The sequence below is a fragment of the Herpailurus yagouaroundi genome, unplaced genomic scaffold (genome assembly GCF_014898765.1).
Source record: "Herpailurus yagouaroundi ecotype Mexico unplaced genomic scaffold, PumYag 28, whole genome shotgun sequence".
Lineage (NCBI taxonomy): Eukaryota > Metazoa > Chordata > Mammalia > Carnivora > Felidae > Herpailurus > Herpailurus yagouaroundi.
In genome coordinates this window covers 85,636,543-85,649,932 of record NW_024412376.1, presented here as the reverse complement: position 1 = coordinate 85,649,932, position 13,390 = coordinate 85,636,543, and the positions used below count along the sequence as shown (strand labels likewise).

Genomic DNA, 13,390 nt, shown 5'->3' with positions numbered 1-13,390 from the left:
TGTGCTCAATAAATGCTATCTGAAAAAGTAAGTTGATTACGGCTGGATGTTGCCAAGCCTATTATAGAGGTGATTCATGCTACATAATTGTTAATGTTCCTTCTAAACAGCAGATTCTATGATTTCTGAAAATCTGCACATAAACCAGTTTCCCCTGGAGACACAGTTATCCTTTGCACAGTCAATTTGGAATTCAGATAAAATGGATTATTTCATTATTATGTCTAATATTCAATGGTAATATTAGCCCTAGGTTTAAGGCTCAGCCTGGTATTATGTATGCACAAGGGGGTAACAATTTTTGTCACTAAAAATGTGTAAAAATGTGTAAAGCCTTGTCTGTTAAAGAAATCTCATCCTTCCAGTGGAAATCTGGTCCTTCTAGCTGGGACCGACCCAGTTTGGAGATTTACCAATTCTACATCCCTACTGGGGGGAGCTCACTGATTCATGGGCTGGTGTTTTCAGCCCAGCAGGTGCATGCTACCCACCACCCTTGGCCAACTGTGGTTCACCTCAAAATTTCATCCCATCAGAGGTGAGAAGTTAATCCAAGGTGTTTTGACAGAGAAGCTTTTGCAGTCACCAAGGTGATCAATGCAGATCATATCTTCCTTAAGAGACCTCCAAACAAAACCAATTCTTTGCTCCATAGATCAAAGCCTGAACTCTCCTAAAATTTGAGGCAGCTTTCAACACCACCATTCTGCTCCTCCCCATGCTATAGTCATGCGTCCAAGGGAGGCAGCCCTATATACAAGGAGCATTTACTTTATACCAGGCACTTCTTGGGGACCATCTCATTTAGTCCTCAAAACAAGCCTATGAGGTGGTTACTGTCCTCAATGCACAAATGAGGAAAGGACATCTCACGGAAGTTAACACAGTTGTCCAAAGTCACACCGATGGTAAATGGAGGAGCCAGTATTTGAACTCTGGTCTGTTTAGCCTCAAAGCTGTGCTCTTATTCCACATAGGAACCAGAGCAATCTTAAAACAAAAGCCAGACACTTAAAAAAGAAAAAAGAAAAAAGAAAAAAAAAAAAAAAAGCCAAATCAGGACACTCCCTTATCAAACTTCAGAATGCTCTGGTGACTTCCTCTCATCCAAACTTCTGCAGGACCTTGCCTGCTCTAACCTCTCTGCCTGCCCCTCTTGCCACATCTTCTTCTTGCCCTTGCTCTCTCCCTTCCAGTCCTACTGACCTCCTTCTTGTTCCCTGGAACCCCAAGTCCCTGACTCAGGACCACCACACCTGCTATTCGCTCTGCCTGGAATGCTATTCCCCCAGTACCCTGCAGACCCTGCCCACTTCCTTCGGGTCTCTGCTCCAATGCCACCTCCACAGGGACACCATTCCCAACCATCGTTTTCTAAAAGAGACCCCTTCTCTCACCACTCTCTAACGATACCTTAGGTTTCTCGATAGCACTCACCAGTACTTGAACAAAGGCGGGTTTGGCGGGGGGCGGGAAGGAGTAAAATGGGAATGGAGTCAGTGGGAGGGGGTTGTGGGAAGACAGGGTGGGAGGGAGGGGGTTGTGGGGACAGGAAGCTCAGCTGGAGGGGCAGCTTGGTAGTGTGGCCTGGTGACCACCCATTGAATCACCTTGGGTTCCACGGCCTCATGTTAGGCGTGCTCTGATGGTGGCAGTGCAGGGGCCTGCTTAGTGCTCACCCTGAATCCAGTGTCCTCAGGTAAACCAGAAGTAGGGGTGTGAAGGCTAAGGGGAAGAACAAAGCCTGCAGACCACCATGGGCAAGACTGCAGCCCTACCTGTCCTTCCTGCTGGTCCACTTCCCCCCAGGTGGGTTTCTTCCCTATGTGCCCCCTTCCAACCCCACTGTACCTTCTTTGAGACCTTGATTTATTGTTCACCCCTCTTCTCGAATTTACTTCTTGGAAAATATATTTCCCCAGAGTCTGTCCGTGTCAGGCACAATTCAAGACGGTGAGGACATGTCATGAAAGGTCTGATGACAGGAGACAGGAAAGGATGAAGTGAGACAGACAGAATGTCACATGGACATGGGTGTGGGGAAACAGGTCCATAGTAGGGAGGCGAAAGGTCAGGTAGGTTCCACAGGAAGGTGATTTGAGCCGGACTTGGATCAGAGCTTGGTGATAGCTAGGCAAAGAGCACTTGGGGTCCCTTGAAACTCCTGAGGGGACAGTGTCTACATCAGGGCCAGTGAAGGCAGAGGCACAGATGCCATCAGGCAACAAAAAGGCCTCAGTGCTGGGGCAAGGGCCCAACGGGGATTGTATCAACTCTATGTTTTGCAGCAAGCTATGGAAAATCAGCTGGCTGGAGTAGAGAAGTGAAATTATCTGACATACATCTTCAAGAAGTCCCTTGAGGAATTAAGGAGACCAGTATGGGTCCATTGCAGTTCGAGAGACCTTGGTGGTCAGCATCGGGGTAGGTAGCACCCAAGGTGGCCAGCATTGGGGTAGGTAGCACCCAAGGTGGTAGGAAGAAGTCCTCAGCCAGTTAACTGCTTATTGTCAGGGCCCCACAAGAATGCAAGCTCCACAGCGCAGGGACTGCACGTCATTCACTGCTGTGTTCCCATGCCCAGGGGCCAGACATGTGGCTGAAGTTCACTAGAGTGCTATGAGTCCTTTACCCTCTGCTACCTCCATTTATTCCCAGCTGGTGAAGTTCTGCTACATAGTAGCTGGCTGGCTGGCTGGCCAAGTAACTTCAGCTCTCCAGAGAAACTTTCCATTCACTGGTAGTGGCTTTGACAAAGAAGGGACTGCTATTTCAACCCTACCCAAAGGCTGCATCACTCCCTTGCTCTGATATTTGTGTGACACTGCCAGCTTTAGAATTTTGTCATTTTATCAGAGAAGAGACATTTGGGGTAACTGATGAAACAAAAAGGTAATTATATTTCACAAAGTGGAAAAAAAACCTCCCAAATTACCAATGGTCTGTTTGTTGCCACAATAGACAATTAGTTCATTTAATGCCTTCCAACATCTTTTCAAATCAGATAGAAATGGACTCTTATTAAAGGAGAGTTATAAAAAGCTGTGTTATCTGGCATTAACCAATCAGAAGGTTTCAAAAGTAACATTTCTGAGATTCCACCAATACAGACTTACAAGCCTACAAGGGGACCAGGCAGAAGATATGTATTCAACATAAAAGTTTCTAGAGAGAAAATGTCTGTTCTGGGAACTTAATTTGTCTCCCTTCATCACTGGCCTGCCTCAGAATGTTGCTGGAAGGTGGTTCACTTTCTGTAAAACATTTTACATTCTGTATAAGTAGTCTGCAAATAAACAAAGGATGGTTCACTTTCAAAACTCAGAATATGAGTTTTATTTGATGCGGTCTATCTGAACTTTTTTTTTTTTCCATTTTTTACTTATAGAAATTCCTACTGGCATCCGAGGGGCTTTTGATGGCTGGACTTTCTTAGTTTTTCCTCTCCTAATACACAGAACATCTCACAGAAACTCTTGGCTTCAGGCTGTGGTCAAGCTCAAAGGATGAAATACCAAAGAGATAACAGACTGGTCCTCTGGGAAAACTTAAGCTAAACTCTGTTTACAAGCTTTCACTGATCCATACACTCCCTCACTCTCACAAGGTGGGTGATAAAACGCTGCCAACGATTTCACTTCCAAAGAAGGAAGAAGAAAAGCTCACGTTAATTTCTGAATTCCAGTGCTTAGCCTCAGTAGAATTTGTAAAGAAACAATTAAATGGTGCTGATGGGAAGTAAGGCAGAGGAGTGGACACAGAGAGGTCGGGTCATGAGAGTGTTGCTTAGAGCATAAACTGCCGAGAACATTGAGAACATTGTATCTTCGCCGTGGCCTACAATATGCCACTCTGTACTTCCAGATATTTCCTTTTACTATATTGTATCTAAATTTCGAACATTACTAAATACTTTCAATCAGCAGACAAGTATTCACATTCTTATTAACATTAAGTTTATCTGATATTCAAACATGAATTTTATACAGCTTCCTTCATACAACATGCTAATAACAGCTTATTACATAATGCTCACACTAAAAAGAAAAACCATCTTTTACGGCTTGAGTAATCTTCCAAAGGGTTAAAAGAGAAAGAGAGAAGGCTGCAGGTGGTTTAGTGGTATTTATAAGCATTACTGAAATTCTTGTGCCAGAGCGAGGAAACGTTCCACAAGAACGCACATCTCCTGCTAACTGATGTTATGCACATGTATTGTTACTTTTGTAATTATTTTGATAAGATGACTGATTTAGCCTTCATTTCTGAAGAGCCTTTGAAATATGACACTATCTTCTAAGAACACTTTCTTTCATTAAAGAACCACATTTCTTTATACTCTGCAGCTGTCAAAGAGGAAAGGAGACAACATGTAAGGCAAAGTGCAGCCTCTAACGACCAATATGTGTGCATTTTCATGATATTCAACTTACTTTTTCATTCCACGCCCACAGTCCAATTCCAAGAAATGCTATTCCCAAAAACTGAAAGAAAGAAAGAAAGATAGCGTTAAGTATAAGGGTAGATGCCATGTTTTTACTAATACAAATATAAATAAAGTTTTCAACCAATTCTTTTATCACCTTACCTGGCTGAGAAATAGCCTTGCCTAAAATCTGAGTAATAGCCTTTTATGGAAAAAGAAACACCATAATCACCTTGATTAAAGGTATTACAGCATTAAGAAGACTTGGGTAAAGAAAATGTGGTATACATTTGCAATGGAATATTATTCAACCTTAGACAGGAAGGAAATCTTGTCATTTGCAACAACCTGGAGGGCACCATGCAAAATAAAATAAGCCAGACAGAAAAGATAAATAGCACGCAATATCACTTACATGTGGAATCTAAATAAATAAGTTGAGAGGTGCCTGGGTGGCTCAGTTGGTTAAGTATCTGACTGTTGACTGCAGCTCACGTCATGACCTCACGGTTAGTGGGACTGAGCCCTGCATGAGGCTCTATGCTGACAGCAGGGAGCCTGCTAGGATTCTCTCTCCCCCTCTCCCACTTGCACTTGCTTGCACACTCTCTCTAAATAAGTAAATAAAACATTAAGAATAATAATTATAAATAAGTAAGTTGAACCCATAGAAACAGTAAAAAAAGTAGCGGCCAAGGGTGTAGTAAAGGGTGTAAGTTGTAAGATAAATAAGGTCTGAGGATCTAACGTAAGCATGGTGACTGTAGTCGGTAACACTAAAGTTGAACCTTGCTAAGAAAATGGAAATGATGTCCCACACACAGGAAGGTAACTACATGAGGTGATGGAAGTGTTAACTCAAGGCTAGGGAATTCTTTCCCAATGTACACTGAATCATCACATTGTACTCTTTAAATATCTTATAATTTTATTTGTCAATTATATCTCAAAGTGGGGAAAAAACTTCTCAAACATTTTTAGAAGACAGGGTGGGGACATGTCGGTGCTTAGAACTCACTGAAATTATGAAGAATAATAATTAGGCAGAACCCTGAGCAAAATCAGAGTCATTAATAATGTTTAATGCTGCCTTTTAGGGTAGGAGAGGAAACAGTACCTACCCCCATCCGTCCAAGCCAAATGTTCACTAAAAAACCGGACGACCAGGGACATGAATGTAAAAGAGCTGGCGACTCTGTCTATGCCGTCATGCCGTCAGAAATGGGCCAGGTCCCAGAGGGCATGCAGAAGCCCAGGATGCCCCTCAACATACTCTTTACCACGTCTTCAGAAAGTAACAAGAATCCTACCAGGTTCAATGTGACCCAAAGAAAAGTCCTGGATGCTTCCATTTTTCAGAAAGTTAAATGATTTACATTGCAGTTGAGAGGCCTTCCACAACTTGGCCTGCTCTCAACTCTGTGCCGTACGTGCACAGGCACCGTGAAGCACAACCCACACACCCCCAGCGCTGCCCGCCAGGGAGGGAGGGGGAGCAAACAGTAACAGAGGGATTTTCCATTTTAGTTAGTTGTCACTGTATTCCCTCTGCTCTAAGATACACATTCTCCCCCTCACATTTTAACATGTCTGAAATTGGGACAGGTCTTGAAATCAGTGGCATCCCAGTTTTTTCCCCTCTTGATTTTACCTAACTAAAATAGGTCTTTTTTTTTTTTAATTAATCAAATTAAAAATTTTTTTAATGTTTTCATTATTTATTTTTGAGAGAGAGACAGAGCATGAGCGGGGGGAGGGGCAGAGAGAGGGAGACATAGAAGCTGAAGCAAGCTCCAAGCTCTGAGCTGTGAGCACAGAGCCCGACGCGGGGCTCGAACTCACGAACTGTGAGATCATGACCTGAGCCGAAGTCAGACGCTTAACCAATTGAGCCACCCAGGCGTCCCAGCAGCATGTCTTGTAATCAGGGTGTCACATGTTTGAGGACACACTGTACAGGGCCGTCTGCCCACTAAGAGCTCAGCAGTCAGAACTGGGTGTAACGGAGCATGAGGGAAAACACATCTTATTCCTCATCTTCATTATCAATAGCAACTCTGAGTGAATTTCCTTCCCAAACACTGAAGTGAAAAGAGAGTGGGCAGGTTAATGAGCAGTTTCAATCGGATGACAGCAGCACACTCTGTTTATTTTACTAACATCTTGATTAAGTTAAATGTCAGGAAAGCTGTCCACCGAGAGGGTGCACGGAGAAGACAAGAGTGAGTGAGGGTGGTTATTCTTTGCAGTTTAGGGGAAATCTGAGAGCTGTCCACCTGGCGAGGTCATCATTCGCAGCAGGGAAGCGTGGGGGTTGCTGACGCTTTGAGGGCATCGGCTAATGGATCCAAGAGGGGCTGGGGAAAAACAGAAGGAGCAGAGGGGAAACGCAGGACTGCAAAAACAGACGGCTGACTGCCCTGAAAATCTGGTTGTGTTTTTAGAAGAACTTCCCAAATCTCCCGCCAATTATCTGATTCTGCAGTGAGACAGCATGTAATACCTTCTGAGCCTCCATGCGCAAAAGCTTCAGCAAGTCCTTGATTTGGCAAAAACCGAGGACCCCTTTCTTTTGTTCTTATAGGTTTGAAAAGGGTTTAGAAAGAGCTGTTGTTCTGAACCTCCCAAAAGAAAACTAAGGTCCCCTCTACGGCCCTGGTTGGAGTGCTATGTCGCTTTATGTTTTTGATGGAAAACAACAAATGTACCAGTCCCCAAAATGACTCAAAGATACCTGGGACTCTGTAGTACCAAAATAAGGCAATTCAGCACGCTACTTTCCTATTTATAGGTCCTAGGCACAACAGGGTAACAAGTGATGACTGCATACACAGCATCCCATCAGACCTAGAAATCACAGAGTGCTTGACTTCACACCTATTGATGTGAAACTCATCCCGGTGAAATGCATGCCCTACACTAAAGCTCTTCTTGGACAAATGTTCAATCATCTTCCTGATGTGGCATTTAATCGCAGTTACTGTAAGCAACGGGTGGGATGTCGTGGCAGAGAACATCACGGTCAGCCGTTCCTCTGGGGTGGACATGTTACTGCTGAGGGCCCTGCTAATCACTAACATTCATTTCTTATTACTTGGCAGGCACTGTGCTTACTGCTTTGTATGTAGTGTCTCTTTAAGCTTCACGGCAATTTTATTTTGGAATAGGCACTATTACTAACCCCCTTTTAAGAGAAAAATGGGGCTTACAGAGTTGCATTTGCTTAGAAGCACACAGCTTGAACCGAGAGGAGATTAACACCAATGTAGTATATGTTCTTACCAGTCCTGATAAATTCCCATTTTCCTCCCTGGGACAGGAAGTAGAGGCCCTTGGGTTAGAATTACGTGTGAGATGAGGAGGACATCGTATACTCTGCCCCCAGCAGGCAAACGGGAGTTGAAGAGGTAAAACAATGACAACATGGCCTTCACATAAGAACTGGCCATAGAACAGAAATTCCCATGCTGGAGTCAGCAACGGGAGTGGTGTAGAACAGAGAAACTCAGTGGCGGGTCAACATTCTCCTCTTTGCATGAAGTTCTCCTCTTGCACTTTGAAAACCCATTTTCCTTCCTGGATCATAGAAACAGACTGGAAACCAATGATCTTCCACAAAGAAGAGAGAGAGAGAAAACTCAGAATTTAAAGAAGACTCACAACTTCCTTTACAATCCTGCTCTAATACTTTCTGCTCTGACTTTCCAAACAAGGTTTAAGAATTTTCAGAAAGAAAAACCAAAAAACAAAAAACCACTGAATGTGAGGTTAAGGAAAGCACTCACTACCTAAGCAAGCAGAATGGGGCCGGGGCCTCAACTGCACATACCTTCAGCACTACATCACGAGCAAACGTCCTCCCAATTACTCTCGGCCCATGTGTTTTGTTTTAAAATCAAGTTGCTCCAGCTTCAAATAATTAAACAGAAGAGAGCCAAAAAACAGAGACAGGCACGCAGCACTGGAGGCACGCTGAGTTTCCCCTTTCCCACCTCCAGAAGAAAAGTCGACCGTAAACCACCAAACTGACCTCATTCCGAAACCTAGGGGCCAACTTCCAGGGAATTGGCCAAGAACATTCAAGTCAACTCTTTATTCCTTTGAAAGAGAAAAAAAAAATAAAACAAAACAAAACAAAAAACCATAACAGATCTGAGGCCTCTCCCCCTGTGGCAATGAATGCAAACGGGCAGTACTAATGTTTGACCATCCAATTTTTGATGTGTTTAAAGTAAGTTACGATCATTTTGCCAACATTTGTTAACTGGCAAAGTATGAACTAGGTACTGTGTTTTATATGAATTCCTGAAGACAGCACTGCCTAAAATATAGCCACTAGCTACTGAGCTTTAGAAATGTGACTACTGCATGCTGAGGTACACTAATACGTTGGATTTTAAAAGACTTAATATAAATGAAAAGAATTAGTCATCCTACTATTTTTAATTTTTTAATGTTTATTTTTGAGAGAGAGAGAATGACAGAGTGTGAGCAGGGGAGGGGCAGAGAGAAAGGGAGGCACAGAATCCGAAGCAGGCTCCAGGCTCCGAGCTGTCAGCACAGAGCCCAATGCAGGGCTCAAACTCACAAACCGCAAGATCATGACCTGAGCCAAAGTTGTACGCTTAACTGACTGAGCCACCCAGGTGCCCCAGTTGTCATTCTATTATTGATAACATGCTGAAATTATAAACTTTGGATATACTGGGTTAGATTATTAAAATTGATTTCACCCGTTTCAGTTTCCTTTTATAAATACAGTACCTGGGACATTTAAATTATATATGTGGCTTGCACTACATTACTGTTGGACAATGCTGGTCTAAAGTATCCCAAGTCAATCCCATACAGGAGATAGGGACATTATCCCCCCTTTTATAGATAGGGAGACTTAGAAACTTTAAGTTGGGTTGCTCAGGAGATCTGACTCCTCAGTCCAAGCTCAAAACTATTTTAGTGCTTTCCTGAAACTCTTGTTCTAAGATGCAAAATCGGCCCTTTAGTTTCTAGGCATTCAGGGCAATGTCGTTCCTGACTGGGGTTGAGAATGGCACTAGGTGCACACAGAGTAGCATGTGGGTGGAAGCTGGCTGGGGTTGGCAGAATATAAACCAGCCGGGCTGACCCCAGAAAAGGCTAGAGAGGAAACTGGCCCTAGTATGTGAGTAGGGGAACTGGGTGTCTGTGCCAGGAGGGACAGCTGCCCCCTTTGGGGGCTATGAACAGAAGATCTGTCTCCATCTGTTGCTTCAGTTCTTGCTGAGCCTTCCACAACGTGGAAGTGGAACAGTGCCCTGTTCTAACTGGTATAAAAATAGACAATTTAAGAAGCCACTCATCTGTCCACCTACCATCTTCAAATATTCTTGAGTTCTGTGTACTAGATACTACTTTTCTCTTGTGATAAATATACAATTCCTGCCCCCAGCGAGCATACAGTCCAGTAAGCGAGATAGATTTTAATCAAATACAGCATAAAAGACAAAATTGTCCTTGATGGTGCTTTAAAGAGAAGAAAATAAGGCCAATACAGACAAAAGAGGGAGATCTGACCCAGAGAGCAGTCCAGGAAGGTTTCCCTAAATAAGGCATGTAGGACCTGGGGTCTAAAAGATGAGATGTTAACCGGCAAAGAAAGGAAATAAAGTTTCAGGCAGAGGGAAGAGAATGTGCAAAGGCCCTGTGGTGAGAGGAACACAGCAAGTAAAAAGGTCTACCAGGTGATTGGTGTGACTAGCGTGTGGACAATGGGGGTTGGGGGAAGTGGCAGGTTTGAAATCAGAGATGTGAGTGTCGACCAGCCCATGCAGGGCCCTATAAGGTACATTAAGGAGTTCAGTCATTAAGCTAAGAGCGACAGGAAGCCTTCCAAGGGCCATCTGTGTGTAGTGGGCTGGGGTGGGGCGAGGGCACAGGACTTTATCATATTTGGGCTTCATAAAAATGATAATCTGGGCTGCAGAAAAGAAAGACCAGAGTGGACACACGAGGACTGGAAAGAGGCAGGTTTAGTCACATAGACAAGACCTGACTGTGACCCGGATGGAAATGTGGTGAAGACAAAGATGAATTGAGACTATTTAGAAGTAAAACTAACATTTTCAGTGATGACTCCATATGGTGAAGGGGGGGCGGGGTGAAGGAGAGAGAGGAGGGGTTATAGATAATTCCTATGTTTCTAGGATCTTCTGCATGGAGACTACGGCTCTTAAAAATTCATCGTATGTCCTCTCTGACAGAAATAAATCTCAGGTGCCAATTTCATAACTAGCTTAAGATCTAGTGGCATTTCTGAAGGACAGCTTTCTTTTACGGTATTTTGGCTGCTATCTGAATTCTCTTCGAAGCGTATTTCAGCTTGTACACGTAAAAAACAAGTTAATTGAAATCTCTATACATGTCTCCCCTCCCCTCCCCACTAAGTGTTTTATTCGTAAAAGGAAGCAATTATGTACAGGTGTACCTTAAAGGTCACGGACAACCCTTAAGTGGACATTTTCAATCCTCTTTGTTTAAAAAAATGACAATTACGTCAATGGCATCTGCCCAGCATCCTGTGAACAGGCTCAAAATAATAATGCAGCAAGGTAAACACAATAGAGGAAAAGAGAGATCAGGTCAATCTTCTCACCTAAACTAGAGCCTCAAAAATATTATCCTAAATAACAATGGAAGGAACTCTTTTCCCGTCAACATTCTGATGAAGTTAAAAAAAAAAAAATTTTAAGCTCTGCCTGAATAAACAGGAGAGATTCATTGAAAATATTTGGCACAGAAGAGAGGAAAGAGTGCCAATGGGGGGGGGGGGGGGATGTATTTTCCTTAAATTACAACACAGGTACTTTTTATTTGATGTTTTCTGACACTTTAGGGCAGGTGGGATGGAGCATTCCACACAAGGGTGTTAAGTACTTACGTTAACAAAATGCATATTGTCTTTCTAGAGCAGGGGCTGATTTTAGGAATAAAAAGCCTCTGGGCATAATTCTTGCCATGTCAAAGGCGTAAGCATGGGCTGGTAGAAAATTCAATACACAGAACGTCAATCCTAATTTTGCCACTGGGTCCCCACGTACCAGCTGGTACGTTCAAACTGTCCGGAACATTCATGATAAGATGGCATGACAGATAAAGCTCAAACTCGTAAACAGGACATTCCCCATCTAAGCCGGAGTCGACCTCTCTCACTTCACTTGGCCCTACCGACCTCCATGTCGTCTGAACACACATAGCCTGCTGAACCCCGCCTCCAGTGCTCCGTGGTTCTGTGATCTTGACAAAGGCTCTTCCTTCACCCAACATATATTTACTGGGCATCTGCTATCAGCCAGGCAGTGCTCTGGGGGTTCTGGAAAAATTAGGAAACCAAACAGACAAAAGTGCCTGCTCTTATAGGGTTGACATTCTAGTTGGGGCGTACAGGGAGGGAAAGGCAATAAAAAACATAAATGAACACATTACATAGAATTTTTAAAAAAAAAATTTTTTTAACGTTTTATTTATTTTTGAGACAGGGAGAGACAGAGCATGAACAGGGGAGGGTCAGAGAGAGGGAGACACAGAATCGGAAACAGGCTCCAGGCTCTGAGCTGTCAGCACAGAGCCCGACACGGGGCTTGAACTCATGGACCATGAGATCATGACCCTAGCCGAAGTCGGCCGCTTAACCGACTGAGCCACCCAGGCGCCCCTAGAATTTTAAAAGGTAAGAAGAACTGCAGGAAAGCAGGGAGAGCAGCATAACCAGACTGAAATGTGTCTTAAGGTGGAAGGAGATATTGCAATATTAAAACAGGCCAAGGCAAGTCTCCATTAAGAAAGCTACACATAGGGGCACCTGGGTGGCTCACCTGATTAAGCATTTGACTCTTGGTTTCAGCTCAGGTCATGATCTCACAGTTCCTGAGATGGAGCCCTGTGTTGGGCTCCGTGCTGTTAGTGCAGATTCTCTCTCTCGCTCTCTCTCTGCCCCACCCCACCCCCCACCACCGGCTCTCGCTCGCTCTTTCTCTCAAAATGAATAAACAACAAAAAGAAAGCTACCCATAAGCAAAAACATGAAGCTGATGGAGTTGGCTGGTAGATATGGGGGGGAACAGTGTTGCAGGCAAAGGAGCAGCCTGGCTGGGCCCTACGACAAAGGTAACAGGAGCCAGGTGGGGTTATGACTGCGATCTTCTCAGGGAGAGAAAGAATCACTGGAGGGCGATTCCCATGGTTCTCATTTGTCTAATGGAGGCAACGAGGCACCCAAGGAATTGCACAAAATGACTGTAGGGGTCCACGTGCTCATGTGAGACTGAGTGGCATACCAAGAGCCCATCATGGCGCCGGTTCAGTCAGCACTTTGTGAGTATCAGCACCCTCCCCTTCCTCCTGTGTTTCCCGGCCTGCCTCCTCTGCCCAGACTTATAGCGGATCCAGATGAAGCCCTGCCTCCTCCTCTGAGGAGAAAACCTCCTCATTCACAGTGATCAGAAGCCTCTCTCTTCTGAACTTCGGTCTCACCACATGGACCCCTATTTGACATTCACACACACACAGGGTTGTAAAGGAGTGACATAATCTGGGCCCAGCAATGGAAGTGATGCAGCTGTGTTAACCAGAGAACATGTGCCTGGTTAAGGGGTCAGCAGCACCTGCCTTCCAATTAATCGTCTCCCTCCCCTGATACCGGCCGGAAGATTCTTCCAGGATCAGTGTATAGGAGTATCGCATGCATTTAAAAGAAACCAATAAACTCTAGTCAGAATACCAAGATCATGTTTTAATTTAAAATCTTTTCAGGGGCGCCTGGGTGGCGCAGTCGGTTAAGCGTCCGACTTCAGCCAGGTCACGATCTCGCGGTCCGGGAGTTCGAGCCCCGCATCAGGCTCTGGGCTGATGGCTCGGAGCCTGGGGCCTGTTTCTGATTCTGTGTCTCCCTCTCTCTCTGCCCCTCCCCCGTTCATGCTCTGTCTCTCT

At 44.4% G+C, this 13,390-nt stretch overlaps 1 protein-coding gene across 2 annotated transcripts in view; it reads right to left on the bottom strand.

The window, feature by feature from the left end:
• Positions 1–13,390, bottom strand: part of TSPAN5 (tetraspanin 5) — a 175,754-nt gene that overhangs the window by 28,956 nt on the left and 133,408 nt on the right. For both annotated transcript variants that reach the window (XM_040477903.1, XM_040477883.1), the window contains exon 2: positions 4,434–4,484. In XM_040477903.1, the coding sequence (XP_040333837.1) occupies positions 4,434–4,484 (51 nt within the window). The remainder of the gene's footprint in view (positions 1–4,433; positions 4,485–13,390) is intronic.